Source organism: Ochotona princeps, chromosome 11 (genome assembly GCF_030435755.1).
Source record: "Ochotona princeps isolate mOchPri1 chromosome 11, mOchPri1.hap1, whole genome shotgun sequence".
Lineage (NCBI taxonomy): Eukaryota > Metazoa > Chordata > Mammalia > Lagomorpha > Ochotonidae > Ochotona > Ochotona princeps.
Window position 1 is genome coordinate 19,464,881 of NC_080842.1, and position 19,019 is coordinate 19,483,899.

Sequence of the window (19,019 nt, forward strand, 5' to 3'; positions counted from 1 at the left end):
ATAATTCCATTTGCATAAAGTCCAAAAATGGTAAAATAAATTACATTATTTCAGGATACTTTCATATAAACTAAGAAATGATTAATGTAAAATATAAGCTATCTAGGAGAGGCTCAATAAATCATAGAAATTACTTCCGATGTTCTATTTTTTACCTTAATTATTTCTGTTTTTAAATTGTACATATACTTATTTTGTGTTTTCATATGCATGATAGACTTCATTTAAAAAAAAGAATAAAACATCAACAACAAAGCAAAGAATAACTAGTTACAGGTAATCCTCCAAAAGTTTCCAGCAAATGTTAAATTTATTTGTGAAACTTTAGAGGCATTCTCTTTACAACTCTGTTTAGAACTAATATGTCTTCTAGTACAGTTGTTCCCCTGCATTTTATTTTATTTTACTTTAAGATTTATTTATTTTATTGGAAAAGCAGATTTAAAGAGAAAGATCTTCCATCTGCTGGCTTACTCCCCAAATGACCCTCACGGCAAAACTGAGCTGGTATGAAGCCAGGAGCCAGGAGCCTCCTCTCGGTCTCCCATACGGGCTCAGGGTCCCATAGCTTTGGACTCTCCTGAGACCACAAGCAGGAAGCTGGATGGGAAGTGGAGCAGCTGGCACCCAAACTGGCACCCATATGTCATCCTGGTATGTACAAGGGGAGGATTAGCCAGTTGAGCCATTGTGCTAGACCCTTCCCTGCATTTCAAACAAATTCTGAGCTCCTACTTTTTCTTTACATAGTACCACAGAGCCACCTTAAACAACAGATATTTATTTAATTATTTTTTACAGTTCTAGAGGATAGAAGTAGTAGAATATAAACAGATTTGTTGCTGGATGTAAGATCAGTGGATCAAAATTAATTGCCTCTATATCAATAATAGCAATTAGAAACTACTATCAGAAAGATAATTCTGCAATACGTAAGAATTGTGAAGAACTTAAAAGTACATCTAAACAAATGTTAATAAGTTACATTTAATGATAAGAGTAAATGAATTATCATGGTCCTTGATGTAACAGCATATTTCATAAGTATATGTGTTTCCTTCAGATTTATATATAAGCTCAAAAAATTCAATAAATTTTTAAAATTCATCTTGGTTAGTAAAGGCCCCAAAATATCTAAGGTAATTGGGAGCATGTAAGAGAAAAGAAAAATAAAACATTGAAATGAGAACAAATTAATCTTACACATAGATACTAGTAACAAGAGTATAATAAGTAAAATAATATTTTATCATTACATGTATTTACTAAGAATCTAAGATAATTTAATTTAGAATCCAAAAATAGATTCAAGCATTTGTGGGAAGATCTGTAACTCACTGGAGAGGGCCTGGCACTGTGGTGTGGAGGGTTAAGCCACTACACTCACCATCACATATGGGTGTTGTTTCAGGTTCCAGCTGCTCCCATTCTGATCCAGCTCCCTGCTAATGTGCCTGGGGAAACAACAGAGCATGGCCTAGTATTTGAGTCCCTGCCACCCATGTGCAAGCCCCACCTACTCACCTGTTACACCTGTTTAGGGAGTGAACTAGCAGATGGAAGACCTCTTTCTCACTTTATAAAAATAAATAAATTTATTTGTATTAGAAAGGCAGATTGACAGACAAAGCTTTCATCTGCTACTTCACTCCCGAGATGGTCACAATGGCCAGAGCTGAGCCAATCCGAAGTCAGGAGCCAGGAGCTTCTTCCAGTTCTCCCACGTGGGTGTGGGGTCCTGAGGCTTTGGACCACAAGCAGGGAGCTGGTGGAAAGGTGGAGCAGCTAGGACACCAATTATTGCCCATATGGAATGCTGGTGCTCTTGCAGGTAGAGGAATGGTCAGTTGAGCCAGTGCTCCAGACCCTCTCTCTTCATTTCTCTGTAGTTCTGCCTCACAAATAACTAGATAAGTATTCAAAAAAAATCAGCTGAAATTCAGTCATAAATGTTATAATAATAGTTTCCACGTTGGGGTGTTTGGCTGAAGTGGTCAAGCCACTGGTTAGTAGAGTATCTACGTGCAAATCCAGCTTCCTGCTGATGTATACCGTGTGAGGCAATGGGTGATGGCAAAGTACCTGAGTCCTAGCAACTAACATAGGAGACCCACACTGAGCAACCAGATGCCAACTTAGGCATGGCCCGGATAAAACCATTGCAGGCAACTGGGGAGTAAGCCAGTAGAGAGAAGCTCTTTTTTTTGTTTGTTCTCTCTGCCTTTCAGATGTAATGAAATGAAATTAAAATACAGTGATGTGAAGTAAAATAAAATCTTTTATTTATTTTTTCCCGATGAATCAGTGAAGAATTTAATAAAATGAACCATTTTGAAGAAATAAAAATACAAACAAAAATATCAGAACCCATGAGTTGCAGCAAAAACCGTATTAAAAGGGTTATTGATCTTATAATTTGCATGAATGTTGCCTTATTTCAGAGAGAAATATGGTATTTGTCCTTTATGGCTTGACTTACTTCACTGAGAATAATGATCTCTAGTTGGTTCCATCTGGTTGCAAATGGTAGAATTTCATTCTTTTTTTTTTTTTAAAGATTTATTTCTTTTATTACAAAGTCAGATAGACAGAGAGGAAGATCTTCAGTCCTATGATTCACTCCCCAAGTGACCTGCAATGGCCGGTGCATGCCGATCCGATGCCAGGAACCAGGAACCTCTTCCAGGTCTCCCACACGGGTGCAGGGTCCCAAGGCTTTGGGCCATCCTGGACTGCTTTCCCAGGCCACAAGCAGGGAGCTGGATGGGAAGTGGAGCTGCCGGGATTAGAACCAGTGCCCATATGGGCTCCCGGGGCGTTGAAGGCAAGGACTTTAGCCACTAGGCCATGGTGCCGGGCCCAGAATGAAATTCTTTTTAATGGCAATAAAATATTTTATAAGGAAGGTAAAATTATGTTTAAATTCACCAACATATGCAAAAGCTTGTTTTGAATGGATTAAGCTCTTATCTGTGACAAAAATTCTTAAAAATTAAAAAACGATGATGAATATGGCAACCCAAAAGGACATTTTGGCAAATTATACTAATAAACATTAAAGCTCACAATACCAAACGTCTATGTCAGCCATGTTATACATACAGAATACACATGCGACTTTATAACAGAACAGGGATTAAGTGTCTTGTCATGCAAAACTCCGATAGATCAATATCAAAATAATATTTCAATGTGAAAAAATGAACAAATAATAGAGCCTGAACATTACTTAGAATTAGGGATATGTAAATTTAAGGTTATATTACTGGTACACAACCAACAGATTGTTAGCTTCCAGAAATTTGACAATGCCACTGAAAACGAAGAAACTAGGTAAACCGCTGAACTGACAGATTAACTTTTCAGAAACACTTGACAATATCTAATAAATCTGGAAATACAAAGCAGGCATCAAGCTTCTTGATATATATATGTGCACCAGACAAATGCTTGTTTTTTATTTGTTTTCATGAGAAATCTCATGTTTCCTTAATCACTGATTGTAATAGTCAAAATTCAGGAACAGTATTTGGGGAGAGAAGAAAAGAATTGTGAAATAGACACACCAAGAAGAAATGTACAATTTCTTTTTTAAGTAGTTTGTAGTTTTCTTCAAATAAGTCTCCCAGACCTCAAAAGATGGAGTAACATCCCATGCTCCTGGATAGGTAAAATCAATATCATTAAAATGTCTATACTGCCAAAAGCAATATATACATTCAACGCAATCCCAATCTAATTGCCCAAAACATTCTTCACGGAAGTGGAAACAATGATCCAAAGGTTCATCTGGAAACACAAAAAACCACGGATAGCTAGAACCATCCTGAAGAACAGGAAGTTAGCAGGGGGAATCACAGTTCCGGACCTCTGGACATACTATAGGGCAGTGGTTATCAAAACAGCGTGGTACTGGCACAAAGATAGAGAGGAAGATCAATGGAGCAGAATAGAAACACCAGAAGGAAACCCACACAGATACAGCCAAATAATCTTTGACAAAAAGACAAACGACAATCCAGGCAAATGGGAAGGTCGTTCAATAAATGCTGTTGGGACAACTGGTTAATATCCTGCAGAAACAAAAAGATAGATCCACATCTCTCGCCATACACTAAGATCAGATCTAAATGGATAACAGAACTAAACCTACATCCAGAAACCTTCAAACTTTTGGAAGAAAATGTTGGAAACACACTGCAACACTTAGGGGTAGGCCCTCACTTCCTAAAAAAGACTCCAAAAGCAGTAGAAATCAAGACCAAAATAAACAATTGGGACCTCATCAAACTAAGAAGCTTCTGTACAGCTAGAGAAACAATCAACAAAGTAAAAAGGCAACCCACAGAATGGGAAAAGATCTTCGCACACGACATAGGTGATAGAGGGCTAATCTCCAGAATATACAAAGAGCTACAAAACAACCAAAATGTCAAAACAAACAAGCGACTCAAGAAATGGGCACGGGAAATGGGCAAACACTTCACAAAGGAACAAACCCAAATGGCAAATAAACATATGAAAAAATGCTCAAGTTCCCTGGCAATAAGGGAAATCCAAATTAAAACATCAATGAGGCACCACCTAACACCAGTAAGACTGGCCCACATGAATAAAAGCACCAACAACACTTGTTGGCGAGGTTGCGGGGAAAAGGGAACCCTACTCCACTGCTGGTGGGGCTGCAGGCTGGTACAGCCTCTATGGCAATCAGTATGGAGAATATTCAAACAACTCAAAATCAACATACCGTATGATCCAGCAATAGCACTCCTAGGAATATATCCAGAACAATTGTTTTATGAGAAACCAACATGCACTCCTATGTTCATAGCAGCACAATCAGTAATTGCAAAAACATGGAAGCAACCAAAATGCCCATCAACAGAGGATTGGATAAGAAAGCTATGGTTCATCTACTCCATGGAATACTACTCAGCTATTAAAACAAACAAAATGCAGTTCTTTGTGGCCAAATGGGCCAAACTGGAAACCATAATGCTAAGGGAAATGAGCCAATCCCAAAAGGTTAAATACCACATGTTTGCCTTAATTTAAGATGATATGATGTTATGTATAACATGTTATGTTATGAATGTTATATGTTGTGTATAAACTAAAATTGAAATGTAAGTGAGGTGGTCACAGAAGGTGGCTAGGAACTCGCATTTACTTTTAACATATTGGTTACTCATTACTATGTCAATTAATTCCATAATGATGTAAATTTTTGCTGATGGTATGATGGAGCTTTCAATTGACTGGGATGATACTCTGCTGGCTCTGTCTTCAGACCAGAAAGGGTATACCTAAGAAGCCGTTGAACTTGACTGGACAATAAGATGCTGGACTCTATGTTTGGTATACGCTTGCAATGGGGGAATCTCAACTGAACTTGAGCTGTGGTTATGCAACAAGGTGGAGGAATCCACCATGGTGGGAGGGTTTGGGGAGGAGTGGGGAGAACCCAAGTACCTATGAAACTGTATCACATAATACAGTGTAATTAATGAATTAAAAATAAAAAAAAAAGAAGAAATGTAGTAATACACGTTAGCATGAAGAATTACATTAGAGTTAATGGAAAACAAGGTGAATAAACTTAGAAAACATAAGGTTCAGTAAAATAACAAGTTGCAGAATATACAAAATAACAGTTTTTCAGGGATCTCTGAAATGAGAACATTTTCAGCATGACAGAGAGAAGATACTTTATTATTCACTGTCATTATCACAAGTGTTTAGACAGAGAAGTTTTCCATAGGCTGCCTGATGAATGATGACACCATTGCTCTGACAGCTAACGTGTGCTTGTCTTGTTTCTTAAAAATACCTTGGGCCCAGCACGGTGGTTTGGTGGCTAAAGTCCTTGCCTTGCACACATGCCAGGATCCTGTATGGGCGCTGGTTCTAATCCCGATGGCCCCACTTCCCATCCAGCTCCCTGCTTGTACCCTGGGAAAGCAGTCGAGGACAGCCCAAAGCCTTGGGACCCTGCAACTGTGTGGGAGACCTGGAGGAGGTTCCTGGCTCCTGACTTCAGATCAGCACAGCACCGGCCGTTGCGGTCACTTGGAGAATGAATAATTGGATGGAAGATCTTTCTCTCTGTCTCTCCTCCTCTCTGTAAAAATAAATAAATCTTTAAAAAAATCTTTTTTGTTTTCAGGTGAATGAAATATTGATACAGTCAGTATAAATAATATCTCTTTTGAGTCTATAGTGTTATTAGGTTTGTGAAGAGTTATATTTAACAACTACTGTTAACAGACAACTATTGTATTGCCATTCAAATGAAAATGAAAATAGTGGAATATTAAGAATAAGGAAGCAATATTTGTAGCAACAGCAAAGTATTTTGTAGAGAATTCGACTAAAAATTTCAATAAAACTGAAGTATAGCTCATTCCCAGATTATAATTAGTTTTTCTTTTCTATTCTTAACCAATTTTACCCTTAGCAGATTAATATAGTAAATAAGTAATATATGCTTAACTAACCTATCCCCTCAAATGCTTACAACAGTGGGGGTAGAGGAGTACCTACAGCCAGAAACCAAGAACTCAGTGCAACTGTGGCAGAAACCGAAGAACTTTGGCCATCGCCACCGGCTCCCAGGGTGTGCATTAGCAGGCAATTGGTATCAGGAGCTGGAGCTGGAGCTTAGCATTGAACCCAGTTATTCTCATATGGTACATAGGTGACTTGACCTGTTCTTAACTGCCAGGGCAAAAGCTTGCCCCTAATGATCTAACTTTTCAGCTGTATTTCTTTAAGAAAATTGTGTTAATCTTTTGAAAGGCATTTAAAAAGAGTCAGAAACTGAGTTTTATCCAGAAATATTTATTTGGTCCCCGTTAGTGATTATGTAGGATGCTGCTGACCCCTAGCACACCCAGCATTAGAGTCACGCTACACTGCTTTAAAGGCATAGATTCACACATGATTGCCTTCATTTCTCAGCTGCAGAGCTTGGGAGACTTCAGGCTGCCTGCCTTTCAGAATATACCGGCTACAAATTCAGGGAAGTCCCACACCCTCCTGTTCTAACTCCTAGAACAAGTAGCAGAACTCCTCTAAGTGATATACTTAGGAATTTTTAGATGTTTCATTTATTTCATTTTTATTTGAGAAAGAGACAGTGAGAGACACAGAGGGATCTTCAGTCTGCTGATTCACTCCTAAACTTGCCTACAACAAGTCAGGACTGGGTAGGGCTTAAACCAGGATCCCCCACTATGGCAGCAGGGACTCAGCTACCTGAGTCAAGGCTTGCTGCCTTCCCGACCTGCAGTAGTAGGGAGCTGGATTGGCAGCTGAGGAGGTGGGACCAAAACTATTCTCTCCGATATGGAATGCAGGCATCCTAGTGGTGTTGTAGCTGCTGGGCCAAACTCCTACTCCAGAGCTACTCTTAGATTTTTTTTTTTTGAATGACTGTAGTCTTACTGAAAAGAATACAATTTGGAACTAATTGAGAGAAGAAGAGAAAAGGGTAAAGTCTGGGAAAAGGTCCAGAACTTCTTGCCACATATTCACCTGAATCATTGACCATCCCGAAATCTTCAATGGGTTTGTTGTCCAGAATTTTCACTAGACTTTTCCTTAGTTACATACAATTGTTTCTATCGTTGATCAGGTAATTGAACTCAATCTCTAGCTCCTTTTTTCAAGGCTAAGCTGGCTCAGAACCCTAATCTTCGATGCAGAGGTGTTGTTTCTGGTGACCAGCCTTCCCCAGAGTCATATCGTTAGCATAAACTCTGCATGATACAATGATTTAGATTCTCACCCAGGAATCACAAAGTCTGATTTAATTCCTTGTTGTGTGCAACTACTGCACGTGACAGATCAAGGTAGACACTGGAAGTGAGTAGAGAAATTCCCAATATAAATAGAGTGAAGATTAGAGTAAATTTTAAAATCCTTCAAGTGAATATAAGAGAAAACCCTACATAATTATTAAAATGGACTCTTTGAAGTCATTAAGAATCTGATATGTGACAGAGAATGAGTTTATTTCCCCCTGTGAGTCTCAATGAAATATGCATGATAAGAAATGTTTGGAAGTAAGTGAGATATCTGAGTCCTTGCCAGGCACAAAGAAAACACGCAAGAAGGTAGCTTTGAGTTTTCAGTCTCAAGCTCTAAGTGATTTTAACATGCAATAGATTAAGGTGGGTAACATGGAAATAGTTGAAGTGGATAAAAGGTAAGTTAATATTTATATAACATAGATGGCATAAATCAAGTTATTCAAAATTATTCAAATATTTTAACATTTTTTACTCCAACAAAAATATTTCAGTAAATATCAAAGCTTTTCATCATTATTCATACCTGGGTTCTCACCTCTGTGCCACTGCTGTTCTAGCCAGACATTACTGTCACCTGATGCCATTAGGCGCTTGAAATGCAGTTACAACAGTTTCAAGAAAATGCATGCAAAAGCGTATGGAGGTTCAGGAAATCCTTAAGTCCTTAAACATGCTGCTGCTGCTTTGGGCATTCCAATGAGTACACTATTTTTATGCTAGCACAGCTTTGCAAAGATGGTCTGTAAATATCACAGAACATTTTTAGGTTCAACTATATCAGAAAGGGTTGGTTTGGTCTTAAGTGTTTCCCAAACTTGAATATACATTAAAAATCACATAGAGACCTTTTTAAAAATGCAAACTCTGGTTCAGCTGGTGTGGAATAGGAACTAAGAGTGCTTCTCTTACAGGTTCCCACATGATTTTCAGACTTCCAGGCACCAGACTTTGAATAAATGAAACCATATCTAAATATAGAAATGGTTTATGTGGTTTTAAAGTGTATTACCAGGCCCAGTGCGGTGGCTTCGTGGCTAAAGTCCTCACCTTGCACACGCTGGAATCCCATATGGACACTGGCTCTAATCCCGATGGCCCCACTTCCCTTCCAGATCCCTGCTTGTAGCCTGGGAAAGCAGTTGAGGACAGCCCAAAGCCTTGAGGCCCTACACCCATGCGGGAGACCCAGAAGAGCTTCTGGCTCCTGGCTTCAGATCGGTGCAGTACCGGCCATTGCGGGTCACTTGGAGAGTGAATAATCAAATGGAAGCTCTTTCTCTCTGTCTCTCCTCTTCTCTGTATATCTGCCTTTCCAATAAAAATTAAATAATAAAAAATAAAAATAAATAAATAAATAAATAAAATGTATTACCACTAGCAGAGTATCTTATTTATTTCAAATTGTAAGATTAAGTCCTTTAATAATTTTTCTTCACAATTAACCAAAATACAGTTTTCACTTAATTATTTTTAACAACGTAGTCACAGTAAATTGCATGAACCATAATTCAAATGTTTATAGTGTTCTACAATTTCCTACCAGAAGTGATAGTTTGATTTAAAAAATGAAGAAAGAAAACAAAAAGTAACACAACAACAAAAAACCCTGGCTGGGAGCAGGTAAAGTTTGCGTTTTTTGCTGAATATTTGTTTTGTTTTGTTTTGGTAGTAGATTAAGTCTTCACCTATGGTGCCAGCATCCTGTATTGATGCTGGTTTGAGGTCCTTGCTGCTTCACTTTCCATAGAGCTTCCTGCTAATGTACCTGGGAAAGCAGTGGAGAATGGTTCAAATCCTTAAGGCCATGCACCCATGTGGGAGACAGGAAGAAGCTCCAAGTTCCTGGCTTCAGGCTAGCCCAGCCCCAAGGCAATGCAATTGTGTTGGGGGCGTGAACCAGCAGGCAGAAGATTGCTGTGTCTCTCCTGTTTGTGAATCTGCCTTTCAGAAAGAAAGAAGTAAATATTTTAAAAGTAGAGTTAAAAAAAGTTTAAAATAGTGTTCACTAACGCAGTTCCCCTCTCCTTCCACTGTATCTGATGTCATCATTCTTTGAATCACTGTTAAAATGCTCTTCATTCCTTCTTAATATACTCTTGGTGGTTTATTTCTTCTACTCAAAACCTCAGGAAACAAAACAGAGTCATGAAACCAAGTGATCATCTCAGATCATTTCCTTAATTATGAAATTGAACTTTTCCTGCAACTTTCAGGAATCTGTTTATAACTGACTGTAGTACTTAAACTGATTGTCTTGAATACACCTCCAATATTTATCGAAATATTGGGTAGCTCCAGTTGAATTTCATATAGCATCTTTATTATTTTGATTTTGGAATGTGAACAGTTTTGGATTTTGTGGTTGAATGAACCACAGATAACACAGCAGGATATATTTTTGCCATGTTTCAGGTCTTGAATATGGTGAAGAAATTTTGCATAAATGCCGAAGTATGTTTTAATCTATTTTAAAAGTATGTTTAGCCTATTCAGTGTTACGATATTTTCCATTGCAGGAATTAAATCAAATGCTCTCAGAAACACCACCAGTTTGGAAAGGGTCATCAAAATTATTTCGAAATCTGAAAGAAAGAGGTAAGTTCTCCTATTACCTATTCATGTTGACACTAAATTATTCATACTATACATATACATATGTATATTATTATACCTAAAATAAAATTATTATGTATAAATAAAGTGAAATAAAATCTAAGATTCAGCTATTTGAGTTACTATTTGCTGCCGTCAAGGGTATTCATTAGCAGGAAACTGGATTGGAAGCATAGCTGGAACTCAAACCCAGACACTCCAGTATGGATTGTCGGCCTCCCCAGCAGCATCTTAACTGTGGTACCAAATGCCTGTACCTAAAGATTAATTTTGAAATGCATATATTTATCTCCTTAAAATATTATATAACAAGAGAATGTTATGTGCTATTTTTTAAAGTGATATACAACATTTATAAAAATATGTATTTCATAGGCTGAGTTATAACACCTAACTATTTATAGCATGCTATGGAAATTAAATGTTCTAATGCATTTAAAGAATTTCTCTTAAAATTGTCTTTTGGCTGAATTTGCAAAAAAGAAAAATCTAGTTGAGAGCAGGCATTTAGGTAGCAGCTAAACCAACACCCAACTACACTGGCAGCGTGGGTGTGATACCCACCCTCTGGGCCCTGAATCTAGTTTGCCAACAGTGCAGATGCTTGAATTTAGCAGCTGATGGCTTAAACTAGTTGGGGCCCTTTCATCCATGTGAGAGACGTGCATAGCATTCCCAACTCCCGGCATAAGTTCCGGTATAGTCCCAGCCATCACACACATCCAGGGAGTCAAGCAGTGGACAGGAATTCACCTGCTCCCTCCTTCTGCCTCTCAAGTTTTGTATTTTTTTAAAAAGAAGTCTAGTTGTTGTCTATCTTATTCAGTCTTAAAGACTGTGCATTTTATATGCTTAACATTTATTTTAGTTTTTGATTTTGCATGAACTTAATTAAAAGATTAGTCTTACAGTTATTCAATTTTGTAATTGGCAAGTATGAAGAATCTAAAGTTCAATTTTAGCACTCTGTTCTCCTTTCCTGTGAATTGATTTCTACAGATCTGTGCTGCCATGGTAATCATGATCAGGGCTCTCACGGTTAAGTAATTCTTGACAATCACATAAACGATGTATGGTAGTTATTACAAATTCTTTATGTTTAGCATTATCTCCTGTGTATTCTACAAGTTAATTAGCAGTAAGATAAGAGGACAAAAAGCTCATTTTGGAATTCCATTTCCTTTTATTCCTCCTTGATTTCTGTGTGTATGTATGGGAGGGAACCCTACAGTATCTGAGTTTTGTATCTTCATATATCTATATAGAAAATTCCAGATTCATTCTCCCATAACATTCAGGGAAATCAACCAGAACTATCTGTCTATGGGTCACAATATTCTAGCATAAACAAAAGAAGGGAATGCTTTCAGGGCCTCCTGGATTGTTCCCTTCATCTCTCTGACAAACTGCCTGACAGTGAATTCTCTTCTCTTTGTTCAGTAGAAAAAGGGTAGCCTCAAAGAACAAAGACCAAAAAGAGCTTTAAAGTACACGATCTGATTATTTAAAGGCTTTTTGCCCAAACATCAGAAGAATTTGAAATAGATATAAATATTGTGGGCTTTTTCCTAGCTCTAATGGTCTCATTATTTACTTGGAAGATCACGTTAGCCATTAACCCTAGTTTGGGCTGTCATGTCCAGAAGCAAAATATTGTAATATTGTAATATATATATATATATATATATATATATATTTAGTTCCAAATAAACTGCTGAAGTTTGTAAATATGGACAGCTGAGAATTTAGGATGCAACACACAGAAAGTGTAAGCTATTTACTTAAAAAGTTCTTGCCACAATAAGAGTTAACCAGTTTGGGATTTTTAATTTTTTTAAACTCATACTTTAAAGACTCACAGCCACAAGTTAAACTATATAAATAATTTTGTTTCTTTCCCTAGTATATGTTAGAGCACTGCTGGAAATTTTGTTTGGGTTTCTATAGAGATGTGTAGAACAATTAAAATTAATTTTGCTGTTTTTGCTATGATTTTATAATGATTTAGTCTCATTTAAAATAATAGTATTCTTTATTCATAGTATTTAGTACTGTCAGAATATTTTATTTTGATAAACATGAAGATAAATATTTTCTAACATAACATACTATTTTTCTTCCAGGTGTGATTTCTTACACAGAATATCTGTTTCTTTTATGCATTTTAACAAGTAAGTATACTCATTAAACATATTTCTAGATATGATTTTCTTTTTTATACCAGAATCCTGGAAAACAGATCTTTCTTACAGTGTGTTACTAATGAAGATAACATTAGGTGTGCCCTTTTTGGTCTGCAAAACTCATACCCAAGTACATAGGAAAGTGCCAAACAGCACTGGCATGGGTAAGAAACTTGAGTATTGTGGCTTATGTTTTAGTAATAAAATACTCATAAACTGTAGATTTATTGTCACATATAAGCTTTTTGGTTTTAATCTACATGAGAGGCCAAGTGTCAGGACATGTAATAATTTGTAGATTTCTTACTACATTTACTTGAATCACATATTCTGCAAGACCAGCAAGAGAGAATGAATTTAGCTAGTGAATCAATCATCCTCATCCTGAAACATCTTTATTGTTCTATTCCCTCTTATGCCACACACTGCTAAAAGCTTCAGTTGCTTTAATGGAGGATATTATATGTTACCTTGACTGTTTATAGCTGCCTGTCCTTTCCATTCCTTGAGTTCCTGTCTCAGAGCTTGGAACTTCCTCTTCCCTCTGCTGTGCATGCTTTTCCACATGATTCTTATGATAAATATTGTTCAGAATCGCTGTCAAATGTGAGGACTTAGCAAAGTTTGCTTGATCCTTGTCTATAAAAGGGCTCCCTTTCCTGTTTCTCTCTCTCACTTTCCAGTGTTTTATTTTCTTCATAGTACTTCAGCCGTTTGACAAGTGTTTACATGCCCCAGCCTGTCTCTGCACATTAGAATGCAAGGCTGAGAATGGCAAATATTTTACCTTTTGTCTAGAACAAAACAAAACAAAACAAAAAAAACAAAAAAAACAAAACAAAACAAAACAAAACAAAACAAAACAACCTAAAAGGATTTCCAGTTGTGGAGATAGTGGGACCATAGAGAAATCAGAATATCCGTAAAATTGTCATTAGAAGTAAATCTCAAAATACCTTATACTTCTGTGATCACTGAATTCACACCATATCGTTACTCCTCATTTAGTAATAAATGCTGTTTACTCCTGTGGCAGGAAGTTTTGTTGAGTGTGTTGTTTTTGTGTGCATGTGTTTCAAAACTATCTTATTTTTACTTTTGATCTGTTTTTTCCTTCTGTACTTAAAACTGAAATTAAGTGCTAAAGAAGAAGTATTATGCATTTAGAAATGGGGTTTCCTGAGGTTCCTTCAGCCTTGAAGCCCATAGTGATGGTTTAAGTCCAATCAGTGAGTGCTCAAATGAGAATTAGAGTGGGTACCAAGGAATATCACAGTAACTTGTTGAACAGTTATTTCTGTAACTTTGTCTTGTTAGCCAGAACAACTTTGGATACAGAATAAAGGTAAAAACTACCAAAATTAGCAGAATAGTAGGCAAGAATAGGAACATTACTGATTAGGAAAGCCATTTGTTGAGATAGACAGGGTACAGGAAAACAGTATATATAGAGAGAAATTTGTACTTACTACAAAAAGATGAGGCCCATTGTGTTCTGTGAAATTTTCAGGTTTTTTTTTTTAAGTCTTATTTCTTTTTATTGGAAAGACAGATTTACAGAGAGAAGGAGAGACAGATCCTCTAACTGCTGGTTCACTCTCCAAGTGGTTACAGTGGCCAGAGCTGAGCCTATCTGAAGCTGTGACCCAGGAACTTCTTCCAGTCTCCCACGCAGGTGCAGAGTCCCAGGCTTTGGGCTATCCTCCACTGCTTTCCCAGGTCATAGGCAGGGAACTGGATGGGAAGTGGAGCAGCTGGACACGAACCAGTGCCTATATAGGATCCTGGCATACGCAAGGCATGGATGTAGCCATTATGCTTTTGCACTGGGCCCTCTGTGAAATTTTCTTTGGAGTTCAGGATTCATCTATGGAAGTGTCTGAGGAGCTTCCGCTGAAAATCGATGGGATGTTGAGTATATTAGAACCAAGAAAAATGTGAAAAGATAATAGGCAGGAAGTGGCTACATATCTGTAAGTCTGTAGGTTTCCCTTTACGTATTACTACTTTAGTTTCCCTTCCAGAATAAATAAGGTGTTACAAATATTTTATATATGTTCAAGATCTTTAAAAGTTTATTGTGAGAGATGGTGTGTATTATTTCTCTCTTGGGTGAATGGGAATGAAAAATTATGTACATAAAATACATACAGAAATTGAGTCTACATGGGGAATTTTCAGACAGCTGTTACTGGTTTAGAAAGTAGGGTTTCTATTTTGCCAAGTTTAAGATTTTACAACAGATAATAGCAGGTTTTTCTGGGTTGCGGAGGGTTGGTGGAGGGATTTCTTTATGAATTTGTTGGTCATCTCAAATGAAAAAGGTCAGATGTTTTGCGAAAGGCTTTGAACAGTGAGTTCCTCTTTGAAGGACATTTTCAGGTTTTCTTTGTGCTGTAGAGGTGGAAAGAGGAAAGAGATTTAACCTCATTTCAAATTTCCTATTAAAGCAGTTTGTAGTATATGAGCCTGTCTTTTCCAGAAAAGCAACTGTGCTTTGTATTTTGGAGGAAATTAGGGATTATACTTGCACATGTTATTTTGTTCTATGTGTATTTTTAATCCTCTAGAAGTCTAAACCCAAACCAAAGCATGCAGTACGGTACTCTTGAAATAGGCAGTTTTTCATTGGTCATTTCACATGTAACTCCCAATAGTAAGAATTGATCCATTATGTCATTTAAAAATTTTTTTTCTTCCACTCTAAAAATATGGGAAATATTTCAAATGTTGTAAGCTGATTTTTTTTTTCTTAAACAAACTGATAGACCTCGGGTAAGAAAAAGAATGTGTATTTTTAGAAGAAAAGTAGATAAATTTTTTTAATGATATGCAACAAATATCACACAGACACTTTTAAATTTTATTATTATTTTATTTTGAAGTGTGCTGTATGAGGGAACTTCAAAAAGCTGATGGAACAAATACAGTTTAAAATAACTTTATTTTGGTATGAATGTTTTTGAAATCCACACATAGGATTTTTTGAAATAATATACATTCTCTGTGAACTTTTTGAACATCTGTTGTAGATGAAGCAGAAATATGGTACTTCTATATAGCTTTCATTATATTTAATAGTATAGTATTGCTTTCAAATTTTTTACTAAAAATTATTTCTGGGCAGAATACAAATAACTTTACGACTGACACATTTTATACTGAAAATATGGTGGTTTTTGTTTGTTTCATTAATACTTTCTCTACGTTTTTTCTGGCAGAGCCACATGCTGGTTTTAGAATAGCTTTCAACATGTTTGACACAGATGGCAATGAGATGGTAGATAAAAAGGAGTTTTTGGTGGTATGTATCTTCTGTGTTGTATCTGGTCAGTAATTAAATACTGCTTACATGTGTTTATGCATCATTAGGATTTTGGTATTTACATTATATAAATATAAATTATATTTATTGCATAGAGATGATTATACTAGGGTAGGGTGTGGTGGCACAACAGCTTAACCTGCTGCTTGGCTTGATTTGCATCCAGCGTTAGAGTGGTTGGAATCAACTACTAGCTCTGATTTTCATCCAGGGTTCTGCTAAAGGGCACCCAAGAAGGAGCAAATGAAGCCTTAAATACTTGAGTCCCTGCCACCCATTTGGAGATCTACAAGGAGTTCTTGGCTTCTGGCTTTGACCTGGCTCAAATTCAGCTGCTGTAAACATTTAAACTCTGAACCATTTGATAGAAGATGTATCTCTCTGTGTGTCTGTCTTTGAAATACAAATAAATATGTTTACAGAGGAGTGTGTTGACTTATAGCCAACGTGGGTATTTAAAAATGTGTCAGTTATTTTCTACTAAGTTGGTAATAGGTAATCCTGAGATTACATCTTCTCAGCATTCATTCCCTGTCAGAACAGTCACAACATTGCCATACGAAATTTTCTTCTTCTTCTATGTAAGTTACCCTTTTCCTCCACTAACTACTTCCTTAAGTTCCAGTCTTGTCCCCACTTTCCTTTTCCTTCTTTTTTTGAAACAAGGGCTGAGAGTATTCTTTACTTTTTTTCTCTCTCTTTTTAAAATCAATGTTGCTGTTAATTTTACAGCATCTTTAGCTGTGCATTCAACTTCCCACCTTCCTTTCCAGAATTTTTTTAACTCATATATTCTGCATTTGCTCCTGTGATAAAATACCTGTTCTGTTTTTTGTCCAAAATATAAGTTAGTATTTATTTATTCCTTTAGAGTATCAATATCTACCCTTAGCATTTAGGTTCAAAACTTTTTTCAATGTTCTCTGCCATTGTTTGAACAAGATTTGGCTCCTGAATCCATGCAAGGTGCTTAAATCCCAAACTCATAAATTATAGGTACTAGATAGTAGAAATGTAATCCATTTATGTTGTTGAGGAAGTGAGCAAGTGAGAAGTCCTTAGTCCATTGCCTGATTTGTGCTCAGAAAGGAATGCTGGCAAGAGGATTGTTGTTGTAAAGCCAAGTTGAGCCTCACTTGGCAGCTTACTGTGTGATAATTCCTCCACACACAGTCGGCTTCTGACTTTAACAGACAGCCAAACCAATGCAGCCCATTCATATTTGGAAAGTGAACCAAGGCAACGATGAGCCAAAAACATCTTCTTTTCTTCTTAAGTAGCTACTCTTAGATGTTGTGTTATAGTGATGAAAGCAGTAAGAAGCAGAAGACACATAAAAGTCATGTTATTTTTTTTTTTTTGTAACATAGCCCTTGAAATTCCCTCAGAAAGCCTTTTGAGGAAGTTTGTACTTCCATAAGTAGCTAGAACACAAAAGAAATCTATGAGGTCATTCTTTCCTGCTGTAGTAAGGAAAAATAAGAATCTAAAATTAATTTGGTCAATGAAAGGGAAAACAAGCAGACTAGCTGCTTGGGTTTTTCAAAAAGCTTAAACTAACACCCATGTAACCCTTGCCCAGGGTGGAGAATGAGCAAGCCATTGGCCCTGAAGCCTTTACTGTGCTGTCCTGCAAAATGATTGGGAGCTTTCCATTTTATTCCAACAAATGGAGATACCCATATAGTCTATCATCCCATAATAGACAAGTTTAGTTGAACACATGTTTGTTATGATAGTGTACATATGTATTTTAGGAACTAGAAAGATGATATTATTTAGATAATTTTGAATAGGTATTCTGTGTCAACACTGCCAAAGCCTACCTCCACGGACTGAAAGATTAACTTAGGAACTCAGTCCAGTGAAAGTTGCTGCTGTGGATGTCTTTTGAAATGTTATCTGTGCATATAAGTGTTGAAAACAATCATACAGAACCTATTTGCCTCTACTTCAGCAAAAGCTGTCACTCATTTATAGTTGTGGTCAAGTCTATTCAGTTTCTGTACTACCACTTTATATGGGATGTTTATTTGTAGAGTTATTAAAACCAAGATGTGGAATTGGGATGTTATTTGTGATAATCCTGCCTATATATAAAGTAACTATAAATCATGATTTTTGCTAGAATATGTGGAAATAATTTTGTGATTATGAAACTATTTGTATCTTACAGTATATTTTAACATGTTATATTTTATTTACTTTTAACTATAAAATAATTGAGATAGCTGTCCAAATTATGTAAAGGCAGTAAAGTTTCCAGAAAACCAATGGAGACTTAGGATTAAGCTTCCATTTGTCAAGTCATAGATTTTAAAGATGAAATGAGCAAATTGAGCCCTGACTGTATTAAGTGACCCTTTTAACAGAAGCTGAACTCAAACCTAAAGTGCTTGAGTTCTACCCCAATCCACTAAAACCCCAGGAGTCTTCATTTCTTTTTATATGTGTTCTTAGACTACGTCTTTATGTCTCCAAGATAGAGTAATACTGTAACATTAATTATATTTAAATTGACTGGGAGTTTCTAGTACCAAAGGATCTGTTTTTTGTTTGTTTTTCTTGGAAGACATATTGAAATCTTGAGACATGAGGCTGTTTTTTTTTTTTTAAGATTTGTTTTTTTTTTTTAGTGGAAAGTCAGATATACAGAGAGAAGGAGAGACAGGAAGGAAGAGCAGCCAGAGCTGTGCCAATCCGAAGCCAGGAGCCTGTAGGCTCTTCCAGGTCTCCCACGTGGGTGCAGGGCCCCAAGGCTTTGGGCCATTTTCTACTGCTTTCCAGGCCAGAGGCAGGGAGCTGGGTGGGAAGTGGGGCTGCTGGGATTGAAAGTGGCACCCATATGGGATCCAGGCCTGTGCAAGGTGAGGAGGACTTTAGCTGCTAAGCTACTGCACTGGGCCCTTTTTTGGTTTTCTTTTAAGAAAATTCCTGGTACAGGGTATTTTCAGGTGTACAGAAACTATTGTTGTGTATTTAATTCTAAATTGATATTCTTTTCAGCTTCAAGAGATATTTAGAAAAAAAAATGAAAAGAGAGAAACTAAAGGAGATGAAGAAAAGCGTGCAATGCTGGTA

At 36.8% G+C, this 19,019-nt stretch overlaps 1 protein-coding gene across 4 annotated transcripts in view; it reads left to right on the forward strand.

Moving 5' to 3' along the window:
- Positions 1-19,019, forward strand: part of MICU3 (mitochondrial calcium uptake family member 3) — an 87,060-nt gene that overhangs the window by 33,869 nt on the left and 34,172 nt on the right. For all 4 annotated transcript variants that reach the window (XM_058669871.1, XM_058669868.1, XM_058669870.1 and 1 more), the window contains exons 4-7: positions 10,334-10,412; positions 12,554-12,601; positions 15,835-15,917; positions 18,945-19,016. In XM_058669871.1, the coding sequence (XP_058525854.1) occupies positions 10,334-10,412; positions 12,554-12,601; positions 15,835-15,917; positions 18,945-19,016 (282 nt within the window). The remainder of the gene's footprint in view (positions 1-10,333; positions 10,413-12,553; positions 12,602-15,834; positions 15,918-18,944; positions 19,017-19,019) is intronic.